The sequence below is a fragment of the Xenopus tropicalis genome, chromosome 9, assembly GCF_000004195.4.
Source record: "Xenopus tropicalis strain Nigerian chromosome 9, UCB_Xtro_10.0, whole genome shotgun sequence".
NCBI classification, from domain to species: Eukaryota; Metazoa; Chordata; class Amphibia; order Anura; family Pipidae; genus Xenopus; species Xenopus tropicalis.
This window is the reverse complement of record NC_030685.2, coordinates 25,121,879-25,142,093: the sequence shown is the minus strand read 5'-3', so window position 1 is coordinate 25,142,093 and position 20,215 is coordinate 25,121,879. Positions and strand designations below refer to the sequence as shown.

General features: G+C 41.2%; 1 protein-coding gene across 1 annotated transcript; it reads left to right on the top strand.

Moving 5' to 3' along the window:
- Positions 1 to 158: 158 nt before the first annotated feature.
- cdr2 (cerebellar degeneration related protein 2) lies at positions 159 to 20,136 on the top strand. Its single transcript, NM_001005649.1, is given in 5 exon segments — positions 159 to 405; positions 13,382 to 13,494; positions 14,602 to 14,750; positions 16,265 to 16,429; positions 18,713 to 20,136. Coding segments are annotated over 5 exon segments (1,338 nt in total). The 5' UTR covers positions 159 to 326; the 3' UTR covers positions 19,545 to 20,136.
- The last annotated feature ends 79 nt before the right edge of the window (positions 20,137 to 20,215 follow it).

The window sequence follows — 20,215 nt, the reverse complement described above, 5'->3', positions numbered from 1 at the left end:
ATAGCATAGTGGTCGTAAACCCTTTCCTGTTGGTTATTGGTTGAGAAAACTTGCAGGTTGCAAACACCCGTGACTATTGGCCATTGTGCGTGTACGTCCCGCCTATAGTGTAGTTTGGGGAGGCACAGATTCGAATTGCCACGTTGCGGAGCGATCTTTGAGGACTTCGGCTATTTCCGGAAAACTTCGGCTGAGGAGGTGGGAGGGAGCGTTCTATGAACTGTCAGTAGGGATCAGCAGGAGCCTCTGTAGCAGCCGCCGCCGCCTGCAGCACGGGAGTATCGCCCGGAGCATCACTCCGTGTCCCGGCACAGCTAGAGGCAGACATGCTGACCGACAGCAACGTGGAAGAGTTCGAGATTAAGGAGGATGAGCCGTGGTACGACCAGCACGACTTGCAGCAAGGTGAGAAGCCTGAAGCGATGCAGTTGCTTCCCATGTGCATCTGCCTCCCTGCCCGCTCCTCCTTGCACTGCATCCTGGCTTGCCCTGCCCTAATACAGCAGCCTGGGGATCCATGTGCCACCTTCACTTGCACTTTAACTGCAACTTCAGTCGCAAGCAAAATTGCGGCTGTTTTAATTAACAATGTAATTACTAAATACGATCCATAAAGATAAGCGTTCCTTAAGTACAATACAAATAACACACATGTACCTATTTGTGATAATAAGATAAGGAATATGTAAAAAAAAATAAATACAAATCATTTACTCCATAGCTTGTGTATAACAGGAGCCACACAATACCCCCCCCCCCATGGGGCGCCCAAGGAATTCATTTAGCATGGGGGAGTCTTAAGGAAAGTTATCAGTTACTGGCCCCCACAGCAAAGTCATTTTGGTACCTTCCTAAACTTTGCCCCAGACTCTGTTTGAGCCATAACCCGATGACTGTGAATTGTAATATTTTAATTTTAGCACTGTTATGAACTTATGGGGTCCTTAAAAAATGTTACAGCGCTCTGGAACCTATAAAGTGTACCCTAGAGAAATGTGTTTGTACAGCGCAGTAGGTTGCCTGATGGCCAGGTTATTTTTGTTGCCATTTTAGACACTGTAGTCAGATAGGAACATTTTATATATTAATCTACACGACAATCAATTTATTCCTCAAGTGTTCCCTGTCATCGCCTACTGATATCATCTGTGATTCTTATACAGGTATCGGATCCATTATCCGGAAACCCATTATCCAGAAAGTTCAGAATTACGGAAAGGCTGTCCCCCATAGACTCCATTATAAGCAAATAATTCTAATTTTTCTATAGTAAAAAAACAGTAGCTTGTACTTGATCCCAACTAAGATACAATTAATCCTTATTGGAAGCAAAACAATCCTATTGGGTTTATTTAATGTTTAAATAATCTTTTAGTAGGTATGGAGATCCAAATTATGGAAAGATCCCTTATCTGGAAAACCCCAAGTCCCGAGCATTCTGGATAATGGGTCCCAAACCTGTACAGAGATTATAATTGTTTGCAACTGAAATTGATATGTCTTGGCTATTGAAATAATCTACATTGATTGGCAGGTTACATTTAACAATGAACAAATGAATTTCTGTTGGCTAAGCTACATAAGTGGCTTATGTTATAATATTGTCTAATGGAACTTGCAGCAGCTTTATTCAACAACAGCAGAACTGGATCAACCTGTGTTCTCTATGGAATGATATTCAAGTCATCCTTAGGCGCATATATATATATATATATATATATATATATATATATATATATATATATATATATATATACACTGCACATGCTATTGACATCTAGGGAAAAGAAAATGGTAGAATTCAGCAGCTTGCTGCATGTATATTGGAATTCTGTAGGAGTGACATTATAATGAGCCACTGAGGGGCAATCCATCATAAATAAGCAGAGTTGTTCAACCTTACATAATGCCTCCCTTATTTATTTACTGCATCACCGCTTTCCGCACAACCTCTGACTACAATGAGCTTATTGGATTTATTGTGGCATCAGTTAGATCCAGCACAGATGCAGAGAGAGAAGGAAGCCAGTGATCAGATCTTGCATTGTGTAACACGACTGCTGTAGCGCAACGGATGTGGATCTGTGTGAGATGCAAGCCTGTCCGACTCGCATTCAACTGCACAGGGCCCCCTTTGCTTAAATGTTCATTTCCCTTGTGCTGGAAACTCAACTCTGTTTAGGCTTTGTAAGAAATATGACCTTGCAAACGTTACATAGTAAAACAGTGGGACAAAAAGGCTAAACATTAGTATTTCCCGGAAAGGATGTTATTCAGTTAGGGAAGCACACAAATTTTTTAGGCTGAATTAAGATTCCTTCGCAAAAGTTCAACTGACTTATTACCTGAACGACTGTTTGTTTATTTCAATTTACAGGAGACGTATACCTTTGCTATTTGCATTATTTTTTTTTCCTATTAGTTTTCATGATATTAGCAGTTTTGCACCTTGCATGATTGTATAATGCAAGAGGTAAAGTGAACATGTACCCACCCAAACAACATTAATGTGAAATTTAATTTATTTCTCATGATACTATATTAACTATTTAACACTGCTACTATAATGAACTTATGAATGATAGGAGTTCTGTAAGTAATACAAGAGGCACCTCCAGACGTTTCTCTGCTCAGTTCTATCAGTCAGTATCACTCCTGCTTCAGTAACTTAAGCTTTTGACATTCTGTCTGGCCAGCTGTACAGGCAGAATGAACAGGCAGAGGGGGGAGTCCTCTTACAATTCATGGTATTAGCAGTGTAAAAGTACTAATGTTATAAAAGCGAAAAGAAAAGTTATCGATGTAAAATGAAAAAATGTTCAGTAGCACACTCTGGGCAATTTTTCATGATGTTTGGGTAGGTATATGTTTAGTTTACGTGCATTGTACAAAACTGTATAATTTATGAGCAAAAATATCACCTTTTGTTTAATGTCGCATGACATTAAGGGTTCTAAATGAACTCGGTTACATTTTATGGATTTATTTAAATCTTGCAAATGGTGTCATACCCTGAACCACATTCTGGATTTGATGCATTCCTATTTATAAATAATGTGCCCCCTTGTTTACCAGTGTGGTATTAGACACCACCTTGATATTCAATGGCCTCTGTATAAAAGGCACAGGGCCTCAATATTGGAATTCCAAGGTCTAATATCCTGATATTTTAAAACGGGGGTTACAATATTCCCTGTACAGGGTATGGGACATCATACTTCAAGCCCTGAGTATTCTGGATGTTCCAGATAAGGAATATTTCCTTAATTTGAATCTCCATACCTTAAGTGTACTAAAAAATAATTTGAACATTAAATAAACCCAATACTGTATGTTTGTAGCTTTCTGGATATTGGGTTTCCTTATAACGGATGGCATACTTGTATCAATAAAACTAAGACAGCTGCCTTTTTTCCTAATAATGATGTGGTTATTGCATGTGAAACCTCACTGCCGTGGCAGCACTAACTAAAGCTATGCAGTTCTGTAACAGCAGCTGGAATACGCTTATCTTTCCAGGGAGTGCGATTGTTTCAATGACGCTGCTTTGCCCGTGGGAGCATGGACTTGGCTGCCATTCAGGGAACAGGAGAATTCTGCTGATATTGGGTGTCTTGAGCTGCACCTGCAATCTAGGGAAGCTTCTTTGTCACATAAGGATGGATTATGTAATAAGTAATAATCTGCTTTATCTTTTGTTGGACTCTAAAGTGGACTGCTTCCACGCTGTACCTTGGCAAGTGCCACGGGACAGAAAGGTTAATCTCTAGGTTATTCATGAGTCAATATGTTCTGCTACAATCCCTTCTCGGCCAGAGGCACGCGGTGTACTATCTAATCCTGTGTACTGTACAAGGGTTTTTGCTAATTCTATAATAATGCTACAGCAGGGGTAGAAAAAGATTGCAATATTTCAGCGTTTAGGTTTAGGATTATACATTGTATTTTCTGCTGCTGTGTATGCTGGTGAGAAAACACCAATACTTTGAAGGCAGAGTAGGAAAAAGCAAAACTATGAAGTGCGCATAAACAATTAAAATCCCTTCGGGCGGTGCCTAACATCCCCCAGTGATCCTTCCTTTCATTCTCTTTTAAATGACATCCACATGTCACTGTGCACACATGGCAGCTTTCAACAAAACTAAGAAATGCTAAAGTTTACATCTAATGCAATAAAAAATCATGACCTGTGACCGTTATCTTAGGACCAGTGTTGGACTGATCCACAGGGATACCAGGAAAACTCCCGGTGGGCCCAGGTGTCAGTGGGCCCTCCAGCTTCTAGCCATTTGGTCTAATTTATAGTCATTCTTTATTTCTCTATGGGAACACAATGCCATCTCTTATTTGGCTGCTAGACTGGAGGACATGTTTAGTAATTTGAGATGGGAAGAACTGAGCATGCTCAGTAGCCAACAGCCAAAGTAAATTCCTGAGGTAGGGGGCCGAGTGGGTTAGAGGAGAAAGAATCCTATTCTAGCCATTTGGTCTTATTTATAGTCATTCCCTATTTCTGTATGGGAACAAAACAACTAAATATACAGAAGAATAGATTATAGTATATAAAGATAAACTAGGAAAATATAAAGACTGAGTAAGAAGTGGATGAAAAATGGCTTGGAGAATGTTTGGCTTGTTTGGCTGCCAGACTGGAGGACATGTTGAGTAATTTGAGATGGGAAGAACTGAGCATGCTCAGTAGCCAACAGCCAAAGTAAATTCCTGAGGTAGGGGGCCGAGTGGGTTAGAGGAGAAAGAATCCTATTCTAGCCATTTGGTCTAATTTATAGTCATTCCCTATTTCTGTATGGGAACAAAACAACTAAATATACAGAAGAATAGATTATAGTATATAAAGATAAACTAGGGAAATATAAAGACTGAGTAAGAAGTGGATGAAAAATGGCTTGGAGAATGTTTGGCTTGTTTGTCTGCTAGACTGGAGGACATGTTGAGTAATTTGAGATGAGAACTGAGCATGCTCAGTAGCCAACAGCCAAAGTAAATTCCTGAGGGAGGGGGCCGAGTGGGTTAGAGGAGAAAGAATCCTATTTGATTAAGGGGATGCTGCAGCCTTACTATTAATGTTTGTGCAACCAGAGAGGCAGATATTTAAAGATTTCGAAGAGGCTGTTTAATGATTACATCTTTGTGTGGGGGGTTTACATGTCCTTTAAAGATTTGGTAAATGATGGGAGTAGAGGCAGATTTACACATTTGTAAGTAGAGTTTTATTGTCATCCCAACAATATGCTTAGAAGTACCCAGTGGGACAAAATATCTTCCTCCTGGAAGCCTTCCCCGTCTCTAGATCTTGTAACCATATGGAGAAAAACTGGTATTGGGGAGAATATAAGGGAAATATCTCTTGTTTAGTTTCCAGAAAATGTCAGCAGTCTCGCTGCAGAACCTTAAGTTTGGGGCACTCCCAGAAAATATGTACTAAGGGAGCCATGGCTCCACACTGCCTCTAGCATAAAGGTGAATCCGCCGGATAAATAAAGGCCAACTTTGTAGCTGTAGTTTTGTTGGATGCAGTCACTGCTTTTGCTGATACAGGGGCTGTGCATAGTAGCTCCTGTGTTAACCCAAAGTTGAAGCCATTGGTTTGCAAAAACAGATAAAATAATTTATTGCTCCCAACAAACCTTACTGAGATCAACTGTAGACAAAATCCAGCTTTGCAGAACTTGATCAAAGGTGAACCCAAACGCAGTCGCCTCCTACTCCTCCAGATAAAAATGATAATGTGAATAACCCTATTGGGAATCATTAAAGTAAATTCACATTAGGCAATTCTGCGTTTGCTGTTTCTGTACTTTGTATTGCATTGTATTGCATGTTAGCAGAGAGGAACCTACAGTAGAAATCTGTTTACACTTACATATACCCAAATGATTTCCAAATTTTTGGCAGTTTTCTGATTCTGCATTGCGTGTAGCTTTTACGGCTGATTCCACAAAATAATGTCACCATTGTTTAGTAAATCTTGAGAAGGTAACCTTGCATTCCATGTTGGTTCCCACTTGAAAATATAACATTTCTCATGATTTAGAATACTTGTAAAAGAACTTGTCATTTAATTGCATTGACAGAAAGGGATTTATCATGCAGGGCAACTCAGTGAGTCACTTAACCATCACTCATCATCCTCGTCATTCATTCATTACCATGGCTCCAGCAAGTTATGCAATACTTTACAGGGATGTTTTCTAGAACATGCAGAGCCAAATGGCATTAGTCAGTGGGAACTCGCACAACTGCACACATGCACCTCCGTTGTAGGAATGTTTTATAAATCTGTTCCATATTTTTTCTTTTTTTGTGTGTAGTTTTTATTTATGTATATATGTTATTTGCACATTCCTTCAACCTAGTAGACTTAAGGGATGGCGATCCAAGTTACGGAAAGCTCTCTTATTCGGAAAACCCCAGGTCCCAAGCATTCTGGATAACGGGTCCTATACCTGTATTTAGTCTGTCTGTGCAAGTTCCCAATTAAAGGGTCATGCTTGTATCTACTCTTCAGACCAGGAAAATCAGTGTTGGACTCCAGTGTGGAAAAATCTCATCTAGTAAAGGTCCTTGCATCAGAATACATTGCTGTGGTATAGTTGTGCTTGGCTTTGCTGCCTGCCTTCTGCTGACTTGAATGCAGTTTCATCTGTGAACACAGGCCGCTGTGGGAACCCAGGGGATACTACCACCCACAGCATCATCTGGTGAATCGCAATTTCGCCAAAAAACATTAGGTACACACGTGCTAAATGCCAGATATTATGGCAACTGGGCATAATTTTTAGTGTAATTGTGTCCAATTTAATGAGCAAGCAGAGCTGTGCCGGTTTTGATTCATCTGCCCAATACCACCTTGGGACTGCAGCAATGCTAGAATTATGGGAAAAACTGCATTGTGTCTGAAAAACAGAGATTGCTTCCAAAATGTCTACCTCCTAGGTCAAATCATTTTAATTGGCTATAAGTAGGTCCTAAATTGGTCGAAACCTGGACCATGGATGCAGTTTTTATTAATAGGATATGCACAGGCCTCATGTGATCAGAATATTGGGCCAAGGACCAATTATATTAACCCAATTTGTTCCACAACTGCGGTGGTCCAATTAGACAAAGATTCTTTTGCTGGCTGGGTAAAATAAGCTGATCCTTCTGTGTATGTATACATGCAGTGGTTTCCCATGCATTAACAAATAAGTTCACTATATGCGTCCGTACCTACAGGAGCATATAGATACAGACACGTATAGCCACAGGCAAGGTATGGAGATCCATATTATGGAAAGATTCCTTAAGTCTACTAAAAAGTAATTGCAACATTGATTAAACCCAATTGGATTCTTTAAGTAAGCATTAATTATTTCTAAGTTGGTTATTATTAATTATATCTTACTTGCTTATAATGGAGTCTATAGGAGATGGTTTTCCCATAATGTGGAGCTTTCCAGATATCTGGATAACTGATCCCATACCAGTAATTACACCTGCCTTCATTACAATGTTTTTGACCTTATTATTTTGCTCTGACAAAAAAAGCCATATCATTTTTGGAAATACTGTAGTAAGAAACTCAGTTATTATTATTCCTGGATTGAAAAGCAAGTGTAAAAGGATTTTGTAAGGTCATGAGACGCCACTACATAATATTATTATTCAGATATTATTCAGTGCCCCGAGCTTCAGCTGGGCCCCACACACTCTGCATACAAAATGCTGTGCATATAGAAATGAGAGTAGTGGTTATTTTCTTTATGGTTGAATGTTATTGCTGCTGCTCCGTGAATGAGCTCTCTGTTAAGAGTACAGCTGCATTATGGAGCTTTTAAGGACGTGCTTGTGGCTTAAATTCTCACTTGTGTGTAGAAGTCACTGGGTAGGAATGAACGGAGGGCTTGGAATGTAAGATAAATTATATATACCCTTTAAATAACTGACTTAATCTGTATTGTTTTAAGAAAAATATTTTAAATGCCTGAGGCACCTGTAACCTGGGGTTTTTGATGTCACAGTCAGGCTGAGAATCCTGGGGCTTGCAGTTCTGCCTTGGCTAGAGAACAATGGATTGGGAATCATGGACTTGGTGGGAATGAAAAGAAACAGCAGTAGATTGTAATCAAGTACATGCCACCTGCTAGAATTCTGTCTGCATTAGTTATACTACTTGTACATGGGATCAGTGACTCCAGTTTTTTTTTTTTGGTGCCTTCCTTTGGGCATCCTGGGGGGTGTGGGTCCATATAGACCGTGACCATGTGCTTCATTTTTAAAACTGGATCAAATTTTGTGAGAATAAGTTGCATTGGAATAGAGCTTGCATGTTTCTGTTGGACAGTTGGGTTTGGAGTCAAAATGTTAGTGTGCTCTTGCCAAAAAGAATACTTTTTAGAAATGCAAGAAAAAAAGGTTTCTTCTTTTGTTGCTTGACAGTGCTGCTGGCACCCATGTGTGGTATTCAGTGAAAGGGGGAGGAGCTGGGATAGTCTGTGCACTCGGGGTCAGGAAGGGCTGCAAGGAAGCTGCCATGTCATCATAGCTTTTGTCACAGACCACAACTGAGGGCACATTATGGCACCTTTGTGCAACGAGCACTGCAATATCCTTTAGGGATTTGTATTCAGAATGTTAGAATTTGCCCTTTAAAAAAGAATGTTTACAATGACTATGGTAGGGGTGGCCCCAAAGGTAGCTTGGGATCTAGCAGTAGCCTTCTCAAAAGCATTTTCAAAAGGAATTATTCACACGACTCTATTAAATGATTCTCCTGACTGCTAGTACTATTTATTTATTTTTAATGAACAAAGAATTTACTTGAGAATTCAGGGTTGTTCATTAACTATAGGAAGTGTTCCTCATAGCTGAATATCATTGTCACCGTTTCCATGGAACTGTTAGAGAACCTGGATAATTGCTATGCAGTGTTAGATCTTTAATGAGAGAGAAACCTGTGTCAGTAAAGTCTGGTACCCCAGGAGTACAGTGACTGACATGGTGTGAATATGAAATGAATCGGGTAGGTACAGGCTCAGAGTGGGAACCTGTGGATTTATCCTGTAAGGTGCCATAGAGAGTCACTATGTAGGGGCTGCTGGGGGAATGGTTGGGCCTCTTCTCTTGAAACGCAAGGGACTATTTTGAATCCCATTCCTGGGTGGTTATGGTTATACCTACTGTAGGTACATTTGTCTTTTATCTCTTTGTGTTTATATTTCATCCTATCTCCTGGGAAGATCTAGTGCCAGACTCCGTGTGTGATCAGGTTAAATGCAGTGTATTGGTAAGATCCAAATAATCCATACATAAAGACATGTAAGCCCTACATTTTCCAACCATGTGTATAAATTGGGCACATCACCCCAACCAAGACAGCATCATTTGTATTGAATATACCCCCCACATCTTGTATGACATTTACATCTGCAAACAGCACATGTGTGCTGTAAGTTTCATGCAATGACGAGTGCAGGCTTACACAGGCAGAACTTACTTACTGATAAAAAGTCCTACTTGGATTGAGCCCTGTAATGGTTAAACTGAGCTCAGAAGAGGAGGTTTGGAGAAGAAAACATGTTTCTCTAGCAGAGTGCACAGCTAGAATAGTTTCTGTGTAAAACCAGCAGTGCCATCTCTTCATTGACTGCTAGACTGGAGGGTGTGTTTGGTAACCAGAGTTGAGAAGAACGGAGCAAGCTCAATTAGCTAAGGGTCAAAACAAATTCCTAAGAGTGAGTGAGTTAGAGGAGGAGAAGGAATCCTTAGTGATTAAGGGGATGCTGCAGCCTTTCTATTAACCTTTTACCAACTGGAGTTACAGGTTTTTAAAGAATTCAAAGAGGCTGTTCACTGATTTATTTTTTTTGTAGGGGGTTTACATACCCTTTAAGGTAAGGGATGTCCAATCCATCACCCTCCAGCACAAGCCAGTTCTTCCATGTGGATGTTGGATGACACATTTGGGTATGGGGTTAATGTCAGCAAATGAATGTAGCTCTGTACAGATCCAATCACCTTCTTGCACTAAGTGGGCATGAGCAAGCTTTTGGGATATTAAATGAAGTTTGCAGGACTTTATAATACTGACACTAAAAAACTACTTTTCAATTAATAATAACCTTTAGGTCATGTTGATCATATTCCACTGATGGGCTGTTTTTGTAAGTAATTGTTACATGAAGTTTTGCCAACCGTCACTTCTCAACCATAACTAGTATAAATAAATTTAAAGCAACTGGACTTGTTTGGTAATCATTGAAGACGTTTCACTACTCATCCGAGCAGCTTCTTCAGTTCAACTGACTGGTATGGGAAGTCCTCAGCATATATACTCTTCCACTAATCCAATCACAATGGCACTTTGTAACTCTTCAGAAAGGTGACATCTGAAACTCACAGAGGTGTGAATGCTGTGGGGTTACTTTGATAGGATTACCAAAGTATCATGCAACTCTTCAAACAGGTGTTACTTTTTGGAGTTGCATGAATGGATGTGTGAAGAGTTCTGAAACTGCCGGGGTACAGATGTTAGAACAGCATTGTATGTAGCAGACAGATGGTGTCGAAGTCCCCCGCCTCTGTTAAGGGATGGTTTCTCCACTTTGACATGAATGGCCTCTTTTACACCTCTTTCAAACCAGCGGTCTTCTTTGTCCAAAATTTGGACGTTGCTGTTTTCAAAGAAGTGTCCCTTGTCTTTTAGGTGTAGAAATACAGCAGAGTCCTGGCCTGTAGTGTTCGCCCTTCTATGCTGAGCCATTCGCTTAGAGAGCAGTTGCTTTGTCTCACCAATGTAAAGGTCGGTGCACTCCTCGCTACACTGGACTGCGTATGCAACATTGCTTTGTTTTTCCTTTGGTGTTGGATCCTTTGGGTGGACTTGTTTTTGTCTCAGTGTGTTGCTAGGTTTGAAAAACACAGGGATGTGGTGTTTGTTGAAAATTCTCCTGAGTTTCTCAGACACTCCTGCTACAAATGGGATGACTATATTGCGCCTTCTCTCTGCCTCAGGACGGTTATTCCTTTTGGTGTTCCCGTTGGGCTTAGTTGCTCTTGTTTTGACAAAGGCCCAGTCTAGTGGAAGAGTATATATGCTGAGGACTTCCCATACCAGTCAGTTGAACTGAAGAAGCTGCTCGGATGAGTAGTGAAACGTCTTCAATGATTACTAAACAAGTCCAGTTGCTTTAAATTTATTTATACTAGATATACCATGACCTGGATGAATGAAAATCTTCATAGACATATTCTCAACCATAAGTTATAGCTGAGGGACAAATATGGCAGCCCCCTCATAGATGAACAGGGGGGATCAGATAGGGAATGTAAATTGGGCAAATACTTCATGATGTTTTGATGTAAAAAAGGCTTAATTTTTGGTGTCAGTATCTTTTTATATTGAAGATCTTGCTGGTTTCATGCTTTTATTTATACAGCTACAGAATGGAGTAACGCTCCGAGAATGCCCCTCCTATAGTCTTTAATATTTAATCTTGTGGTGGAATGTCGGCAATCTACAGTATTCTGCTATTTAACTAACAGAAACATGCCTACAGCATTCTTTAGTTTTGAATGTCACATTTATGCTGGAATGTACTATTTCGCTGTTGATAATCTATGCATAGTTTTGCCCCGTGTTTTATGAATCTAAAGAGAAAAGACAATTCTCACTATTTCTGACTAGTTTTTTTTCTTAATTTGTTTTATATTAATATGTTATACTAAAACATCCAAACCCTTGGGTCAACATAACATAAGAATACAAATTAGGCTTTTATTAAAGGGTAGCTACAAAGAATTCCATCAGTTTTTGCTCAGCTAAACTGAAGTTGGAACCCTTAAAAAACGACTTAGCTCTTCAGTGTTTTTTTTTTTTTTTTATATGACATAATTTTGTTTTTTTACGGTTTCAATTGAGTTGGGTATTTAGTCAACTCTTTGAATACTGGTACTATTGATTTGATGCATTCTTTTCCTTTAAACCCTTAATTCTTTTTCTCAAATTGGTCCATAGATTTACTAATATGGGTGCTAAATTGCACAAGTGCAATTGCCAATAGCAACACATCAGCAATTAGCTTTGGACAGGCTACTACAGGTTAGAAAATTTAAAGAAGAGGTCTGATTGATTTATTGCTTTATTTTCTTGTTTGCAATACAAATATATATACATTTGTCTTCTGCTACATTTCTATTCCAAGGCCTGATTGTAGAAAAATAGGCCTTGACCCATTTTTCTGCACTCCACATTTATTTATCATTTGTGAATATTTCCCATGTGTGCAGGTACATAGTAAAGTAAGAAGACCATTTATTATCTATCTACCAGAAAAGCTGAATGTAGAACAGAAGCTGCTCACATATCCATAGCATCAGACTGGAATATAGGAGGGGATACCTAATGGAATGCATGAAGCCTTCCTTATCAGCATAGGTTTATTTGTACATTGTATCAATAGCCACCATATTGCTTGCCTCTAGTTTGCCTATTTGTAGATGGGGAATATGAGTGTGTGCCTTACTAAATTCATAATGGAAATCTGCAGTAGTACATAGAAACAGCAGTCACCATATTGCTCTCTTTTGTTCTATAGATTATAATAGTAGCCACATTAGTGTTGCTGTTGTTAATAAATCATTTTCTTTTCATGAGGCAGCCATATGGCAGATCTCACAATTGTATTCTACAGTTACAAAGAAGGAGTATACTGTGCAGCTACTGCAGTAATGTCATTTTAGGGGAATATGGTAAATAACCCCCTATTTTGATTGGATTGGATCTGATGGTGTACTGATCCCAGAGATACACAGGACAGATTTGCATAGATGCTCCGGACCAACTGACTCTCCTGTAGTGCAAATGTGGGTTGTGGACATTTCTACTAGTGTTTACATTAGAAAATTATGCAGCCCCCCTCCCTTTTACTCATGGTTTGAACCACACATGGAGTAATTCTCTGTTAACCCCTTATGCTCCACTTTATAAGCCATTATTTGGAATACAGTGCAGTTTCAAATCATGCATCATGATTTCATTTCCCCTTAAACAGCATAGAACTATCCCCATATGTAATAAAAGGTGCAGTAACCCATAGCAACTGATAAAATGTTTGATTTTAAACAGGTAACCAGTAAATGCAACCTGCTGATTGGTTGTTATTGGTTACTGCTCCTGGGCAAACTTAGTGCCTTTTATTACATAACCCCCTATGTACACAGAGGTTCCCTGAGAAACCATCAGAATATTCCAGGCTATATTGTATGAGTTCTGCATTGTATCACATAGAGGCATGTTTATAAAAAAACCAAAAACAAAAAAACCTTTGCCTTCGCATTTTATATACTAAAAGACCATCTTTTCCTTCTGCATTTCTAGATTTGCAGCTTGCTGCGGAACTGGGCAAGACATTACTGGATCGCAACACGGAACTAGAGGAATCCCTGCAGCAGATGTACAACACCAATCAAGAACAGTTCCAAGAAATTGAAGTAGGTTCTTTACTGTTTATTATTATTAATAAGGGGAGGGGCATCTACATCTAACAAACAAAAGCTGACCAATAAAATACATTTTAATTTGTACATTAAAGAGACCGTAAATCATGGGGAAAAAAAGATTTCTTGCACAGAACATTCCTTTTCTCCCTATTTGTGTATTTGCGACCTACTTCAGTCAAACACTTTCACTTTAGTGTGATATGGGTCCGCTTTTATGGTGGGGAAAAATAGCATAATAGGAGGAAGAGTGTAGATGAATGGTGCTGTCAGGGGATTCTGGGAGTTCCTTAATTTGTGTAATTGCATCTCCCTCATTGGGCTAGTTCCTATTCTCTTTCATTGGTTTCATTGTGTAAATGCATTTGCTTTGTGTGATTTCAGACCTACAGCTGGATCCCACATTGCATGCATTCCATTTAAATCTGCACCGAATTTATTGATTTTAGGCTTGCCCCGTCTGTTCATGTTTAACCATTAAAGGACAAGGAAAGTGTTATTTATTGGGGTTGCTAATTTTTTTTTAGGAACCCCCTTTGAATATAATCTATGTCCTTTGTGCCCAAGTCTTTGCTGCTAAATGTAGTGACCCAGAGTACAATTCCATTGGGCACTACTCAGCCATCTTTTGTCACGTCTCTGGGATCTCTTATCAAGTGTTGGCAAGTAATATCCGTGTACGGCCAGCTTTAAAGAAGGGACCTTTGGATGCACAGAAGATGGGGCCCCAGTACAAGAAAACATTTTTTTTTATTCAGGTTTGTCCAGTCTGTGACCCTTTAGCTTTAACTGAACTTCAAATCCCAGCATAGACTGGTGTGAAAACTAAATAACTGACAAATATTGCATATTTTTATGATTTGTAAAGCAGTTTGTGCCCTACCCATGCATGCAGCATGCCATATTGAACTGCTTCAGGGTAATCCATACTTAAGGCCAAATCCACTTTGTGTATGTGCTAAAGATCGCAAAACGAGCCGCTTAAGCAGATGACAATAAGGAAACTGCTGATATTCCTAATCTACTGGCCACATAATATCAATTTAGTATAATGTATTTTGTAAGGGACATGCGTCACATTGCCTTTAATTTTGCCTTCAGTACCTCACAAAGCAAGTAGAGCTCCTGCGTCGGATGAATGAGCAGCATGCCAAGGTATATGAGCAACTGGACATCACTGCCAGGGATCTGGAGAATGCTAATCAGAAGCTGGTACTGGAAAGTCGGGCTTCACAGCAGAAAATAATGAGGTGAGAAATAGGTGTCTGTCTATTGAATTTTCCCCCCCCAGGATTCTCCTGTTTTGTGTGGAACAGTCATAAATGGAACTGTTTCCTGTGTGAAATGTGGCCTCTTGATAGAGACCATCCCCCATATGTAATAAAAAGTATTCTAGTGGTATAAAGGGTGCAGCAGGGATGTGCAGCCTGGGCTGTGGTATAAAGGGTGCAGCAAGGGTGTGCAGCCTGGGCTGTGGTATAAAGGGTGCAGCAGGGATGTGCAGCCTGGGCTGTGGTATAAAGGGTGCAGCAGGGATGTGCAGCCTGGGCTGTGGTATAAAGGGTGCAGCAAGGGTGTGCAGCCTGGGCTGTGGTATAAAGGGTGCAGCAGGGATGTGCAGCCTGGGCTGTGGTATAAAGGGTGCAGCAGGGATGTGCAGCCTGGGCTGTGGTATAAAGGGTGCAGCAAGGGTGTGCAGCCTGGGCTGTGGTATAAAGGGTGCAGAAGGGATGTGCAGCCTGGGCTGTGGCATAAAGGGTACTGCAGGGATGTGCAGCCTGGGCTGTGGCATAAAGGGTACTGCAGGGATGTGCCGCCTGGGCTGTGGCATAAAGGGTACTGCAGGGATGTGCCGCCTGGGCTGTGGCATAAAGGGTACTGCAGGGATGTGCAGCCTGGGCTGTGGTATAAATGGTGCAGCAGGGATGTGCAGCCTGGGCTGTGGTATAAAGGGTGCAGCAGGGATGTGCAGCCTGGGCTGTGGTATAAAGGGTGCAGCAGGGATGTGCAGCCTGGGCTGTGGTATAAAGGGTACTGCAGGGATGTGCAGCCTGGGCTGTGGCATAAAGGGTACTGCAGGGATGTGCCGCCTGGGCTGTGGCATAAAGGGTACTGCAGGGATGTGCAGCCTGGGCTGTGGTATAAATGGTGCAGCCTGGGCTGTGGTATAAATGGTGCAGCCTGGGCTGTGGTATAAATGGTGCAGCCTGGGCTGTGGTATAAATGGTGCAGCCTGGGCTGTGGTATAAATGGTACTGCAGGGATGTGCAGCCTGGGCTGTGGTATAAAGGGTACTGCAGGGATGTGCAGCCTGGGCTGTGGTATAAATGGTACAGCAGGGATGTGCAGCCTGGACTGGGAGACACCAGAAAAGTTCAACCTGTGTCCCTTCGTTTGTTATTGGACTACAGATTCCAGCAGCCATATGCAACAGTGACACTAAAATATCCTGGCTGGCTAACCCTGGTTCCAATCATTGCTAGCTTGTTATTAGGTAAAACTCGTTCTTCTTGTGTGTAAGTAATGTACCTGTAATTGCATGGAACTACCACGGCTATCGTCAGGCAAACTCTTTGTGGTGCCTTTCCCAGACTTTAACTGATGTAATAAAAATAGTTATAGTAATTATTAAAAGGTAATAAAAATGTCATTATAAGAAAAGAGCATGCATGGCATGACTGGTTACAGGAAGTTATCTGGGATTAACTTTCCCTAAGTTTCCTGATTTGGACTTGATCATAACCAGTGCATTTGCTCTGCTTAGTTTAACAGAAACAATAGAAAACCTGCAAGTCCATATTGAGGAGCTTCAGAGACAGGTGGAGGATCTGAAGAAACCAGGCCGTATCTGCCGCAGCCGTGAGAGGTCTGACCAATCAAGGTCTGCCCAGAGCTTTTCCTGTCTGAAGGAGCTGTACGATCTGCGCAAGTAAGGCTTACTAAATTATCCACCTCCGTTTCACATCTTAATTCATGAATCGCTGTCCTTTCCCACACATTGTCTTATGACGATGAATCCCCTGTCTGCTCAGGAATACATTTATTTAAAGCAGACATATCCTATAAAAATTATGAATGTACCAGGGAATTATAATCCTCTAGATATAGAAGGATTGTGCTTAAAAAGTTGTGTTTCTCACTGATTTATTGAGAAATTCCCCCAAACCCCACAAGCCCCACCCATCTGTGCCACTTCCTGCTGGCTGAATTCTCTGGATGAGCTGGGGAGCCGGCGGCCCTCCGTACCCTGCACTGTAGGATAGGAACCAATCAGCAGCTAGGCTGACCTGATAGGGAACTGAAGCCTGTCTGTGCTTGTGTGAGTGCAGGGCTGTGATTGGCTCTCCCCCTCCTACTGTGCTTCTGGCAGGGACCGTTAGGACACGCCCACCCCTCATGTGAAACCCAGACAGGGACCTGAGAGGATCTATAGGGAGCTCCAATAAAGGGGCCATTGTTACAGATAGGGTTAATGTTTAGCCCAAAGGGAAACTAGCACCGGATATTATTCATAATTGCCTACAAAATTAGGGTTTTCCCATTTATCCTATATGTCTCCTTTAAGAAAGCCTTACCGAGCATTTTGTGCACAAACTACGGATGCACCAAACCCTTTTTTTTTTTTTTTTTTCCCCTTGTTAAGGGATTTGGCCGAATACCGAACCTAATCCACCACTTCCGTGACTATGCAGCGACATTAAAACTTTCAAATCCTAATTGGCATATGCTAACTAGGATTTGGTTCAGCCAGGACAGTGGATTCTGCCGAATCCGAACCCTGCTGAAAAAGGCTGAATACCGAACCGAATCCTGGATTTGGTGCATCCCTAGCACAAACCAATCGAATCCCTGTCCCCCATCGTTTTAAGACTTTGTATTCCCTTAGAGATGAATTATTTGTTGTGTACCCCATTTAGTTCTAGGTCACAGATATATAAAAACATTGTTGCAGAAGCTATTCCGCCATGGTTCCAAAAATACCTAGAGCAAATTAGTGTTCACCCAAATCTCATTCTAACTGACCCTCAAGCGATTCAAACAGGAATGGCAATCTGTGGGTTAGAGTCCTGCATCGGCCAAGGAATACCTGCAAAGTGGTCGGGTTTTGGGCAGAAAGACCCCGATTTCCTGAAGATGCATGTAGTCTGTACCTGTAGTCTGAGTCTGTACGCCTCGGTACACGGAGCGATTTGCAGACTAGCATCCTCCAAATCTCCCGAAGTTAAACCTAATTTTTTGGATTAAAGGTTTGGGTAGGGTTGGGTAATGGGGACCGGACGCTTGATCAGCTGGTCCAGGTCTGGTTATGAGTTAGTGTCTACACTGGGCACAGGTCTGCCCAACTAGATCCCAGTAGAACTCTGCAAATGCCAGAGGGGCTGCTGTAAGATGCCATAGACAGTCACTATTTATTGGGCTGATGGGGGGACTTTTTGGGCCCCTGGATACTTGAAATGCCAGGGCCTATTATGCATCTCAGTCCAGGAGTATCTAGCAGACCAAACATGCCTCCTAAATCTCACTCTAACTGAAATAAGCGCACCATACTGTTAGATGGGGGGAGGGTTAGACCCACTGAGACAAGGCTTGATCACTGTGCTGTTGCAATACTCACTCAACTGGATTTTCTGGACTAATTTTTGGCTGTCTGACTAATTTTTTGCTGTCAGGAGCAGGGAAGTGGAGTCAGTACATTAATCCTTTGACTCTCCTCAGTTTTTAATATACTAATGTATTTTCTATGTTGTACAGCAGAAAAATACTTTATTATGACTGCTATCTGCAAAGTAGGACATTGTTGCATTTTTTTCTATTACAATTTATCTTTATTAGGAATCGGTACATTTTTGTTGACCCCAGGTACCAAAAATTGCTTTGACTCCAACTACACAGCTCTGGTCAAATGGTGCCCATGCATGGAGCAGTAAGCTTCCTGGCTTGTTGTGGAGGGCCAAGCTGGCAGCTTTTTTGGTTTGTGTATGGCCAGCTCAAGTCTGGACCCCCATAGAGGGCCCCGTGGTTTGGGAACCAGTGGTATAAGGACTGCAGTATAGTGATTGTTTGTATCAAATGGGATTGTACAGCTGTGTTCCATTGTGGGACTAAGCTTTGTAATAGCTGAAGTCTGAATGCTTAGTTACATGCTAATCTCTGTTTATGGGCAGCTGCTTTTGTCAGATAAATATTTTCCCTCTGCTTTCCCTCCCTGCAGGTATTTTGTTTATGACCATGTTTTTGCTGAGAAGATAGCATCTCTGCATTCGCAACCAGGACCGCTGGAGGATGAAAACAGTCATCTAAAAAAGGCCCTGTCTCTTCTGGAGAGCCAGTTGAGCCTAGAACGCAACAAGAGAGAGAGCCTGGAAGAGGAATTCAGTCAGGTAGTTAAAGAGAATTCTGAGCTAGAACAGATGCTCAGAGACAAAGATTTATTCTATGCCCGGGCTGAAGAACTGGAGGCCGAGGTGGCGGAAATGCGCCAGATATGTCGTTCAGACAGCGTGTTTGCCAGCAGTGTGGAAAAGCTTATACCAGAGTCCATCTTTATTTCTTTTAAGGAGACGGCAGACAAAGAGGCCGACCAAGAAGTGATAGCACAGTTGCTTGATTTGAATAAAAAGCCTTTAAAAAGAAGCAACAGTGAGATGCTTCTTCCCAGGGTTGCTGCTGAAACCATTCTAAACGGGCACGAAGAGACTTGTATTAGGAGAGCCGAGGCAACAAAACAAAGGGGCATCTCTTTGCTCAATGAGGTAGACTCACAGTACAGTGCTCTGAAAGTGAAATACGAGGAATTGCTTCAGAAATGCCAGCTGGATGATGATGGTTTCAGCGATCAGGGTATCCAGACCTCTAAGCTTTCTCAGCCAGAAGGGTCACCATCCAAGGATCTAGAACCTTCCAGCCACAAGCCAGTCTCTGCTGAACCTCAGCCAGAATACAAGGTTCTCTTCCAGGAGATATTTACCTGTATAAAGAAAACCAAAGAGGAGATCCACGAACAAAGAACTAAGTACAAATATTCCAATGCAGCAAGTAGTTAGTTCTACCATTCAGTGTTTCCCATTCACTCTGCCACTCTGCTCAGTCTCAGAAAGAACGCCTTCCATTCATATTCAGTTATATGAACGCCCCCCCCCCCCCCCCCTTGCCATCTTTATATTATGTTTTTTTCCTTCCTTTAGGAAGTTATAGCTCACAACTTAGCTAAGAGTAGTTCAGTTATCTCACCAACTGATTTCAGAAGCAGCCAATAAGTTCCACCAAAAATCAAGAATTGTGATTGATCTTAGAGAAGGAAGCCAAGTTTCCCTCAAGGCAATTTATATGAAGTCCTTTTGTTTCATACTTAGTAGAAGGCAAGTACCAAGCATAAATAAGATGAAGTTTCTCTGCACTTGCGGTACCCTATGCTGCACAACAAGCACATATTTGTCTGTACTGTATTTATGCATGACCGCAGCATAGGGGCTAATGCCAGCGAGGTTATACCTGTGTAAATCTTTGTAGTATTATTATTATTATTATTATCATAGGTTTATATGACAGCAACAAAGTAGCTGTGTTTTCTGAAGGAGTTAATGTTTATACTGTGAATTACATTAAACAAGCATAGAGAAACTGCCCTTGCTGCAAGTTTTCAAGGTCCCCACCCTTATTTTATATACCGACAGTGATTATTTTTTTTTTTTTTTTTATAATCTCTTAATGACTC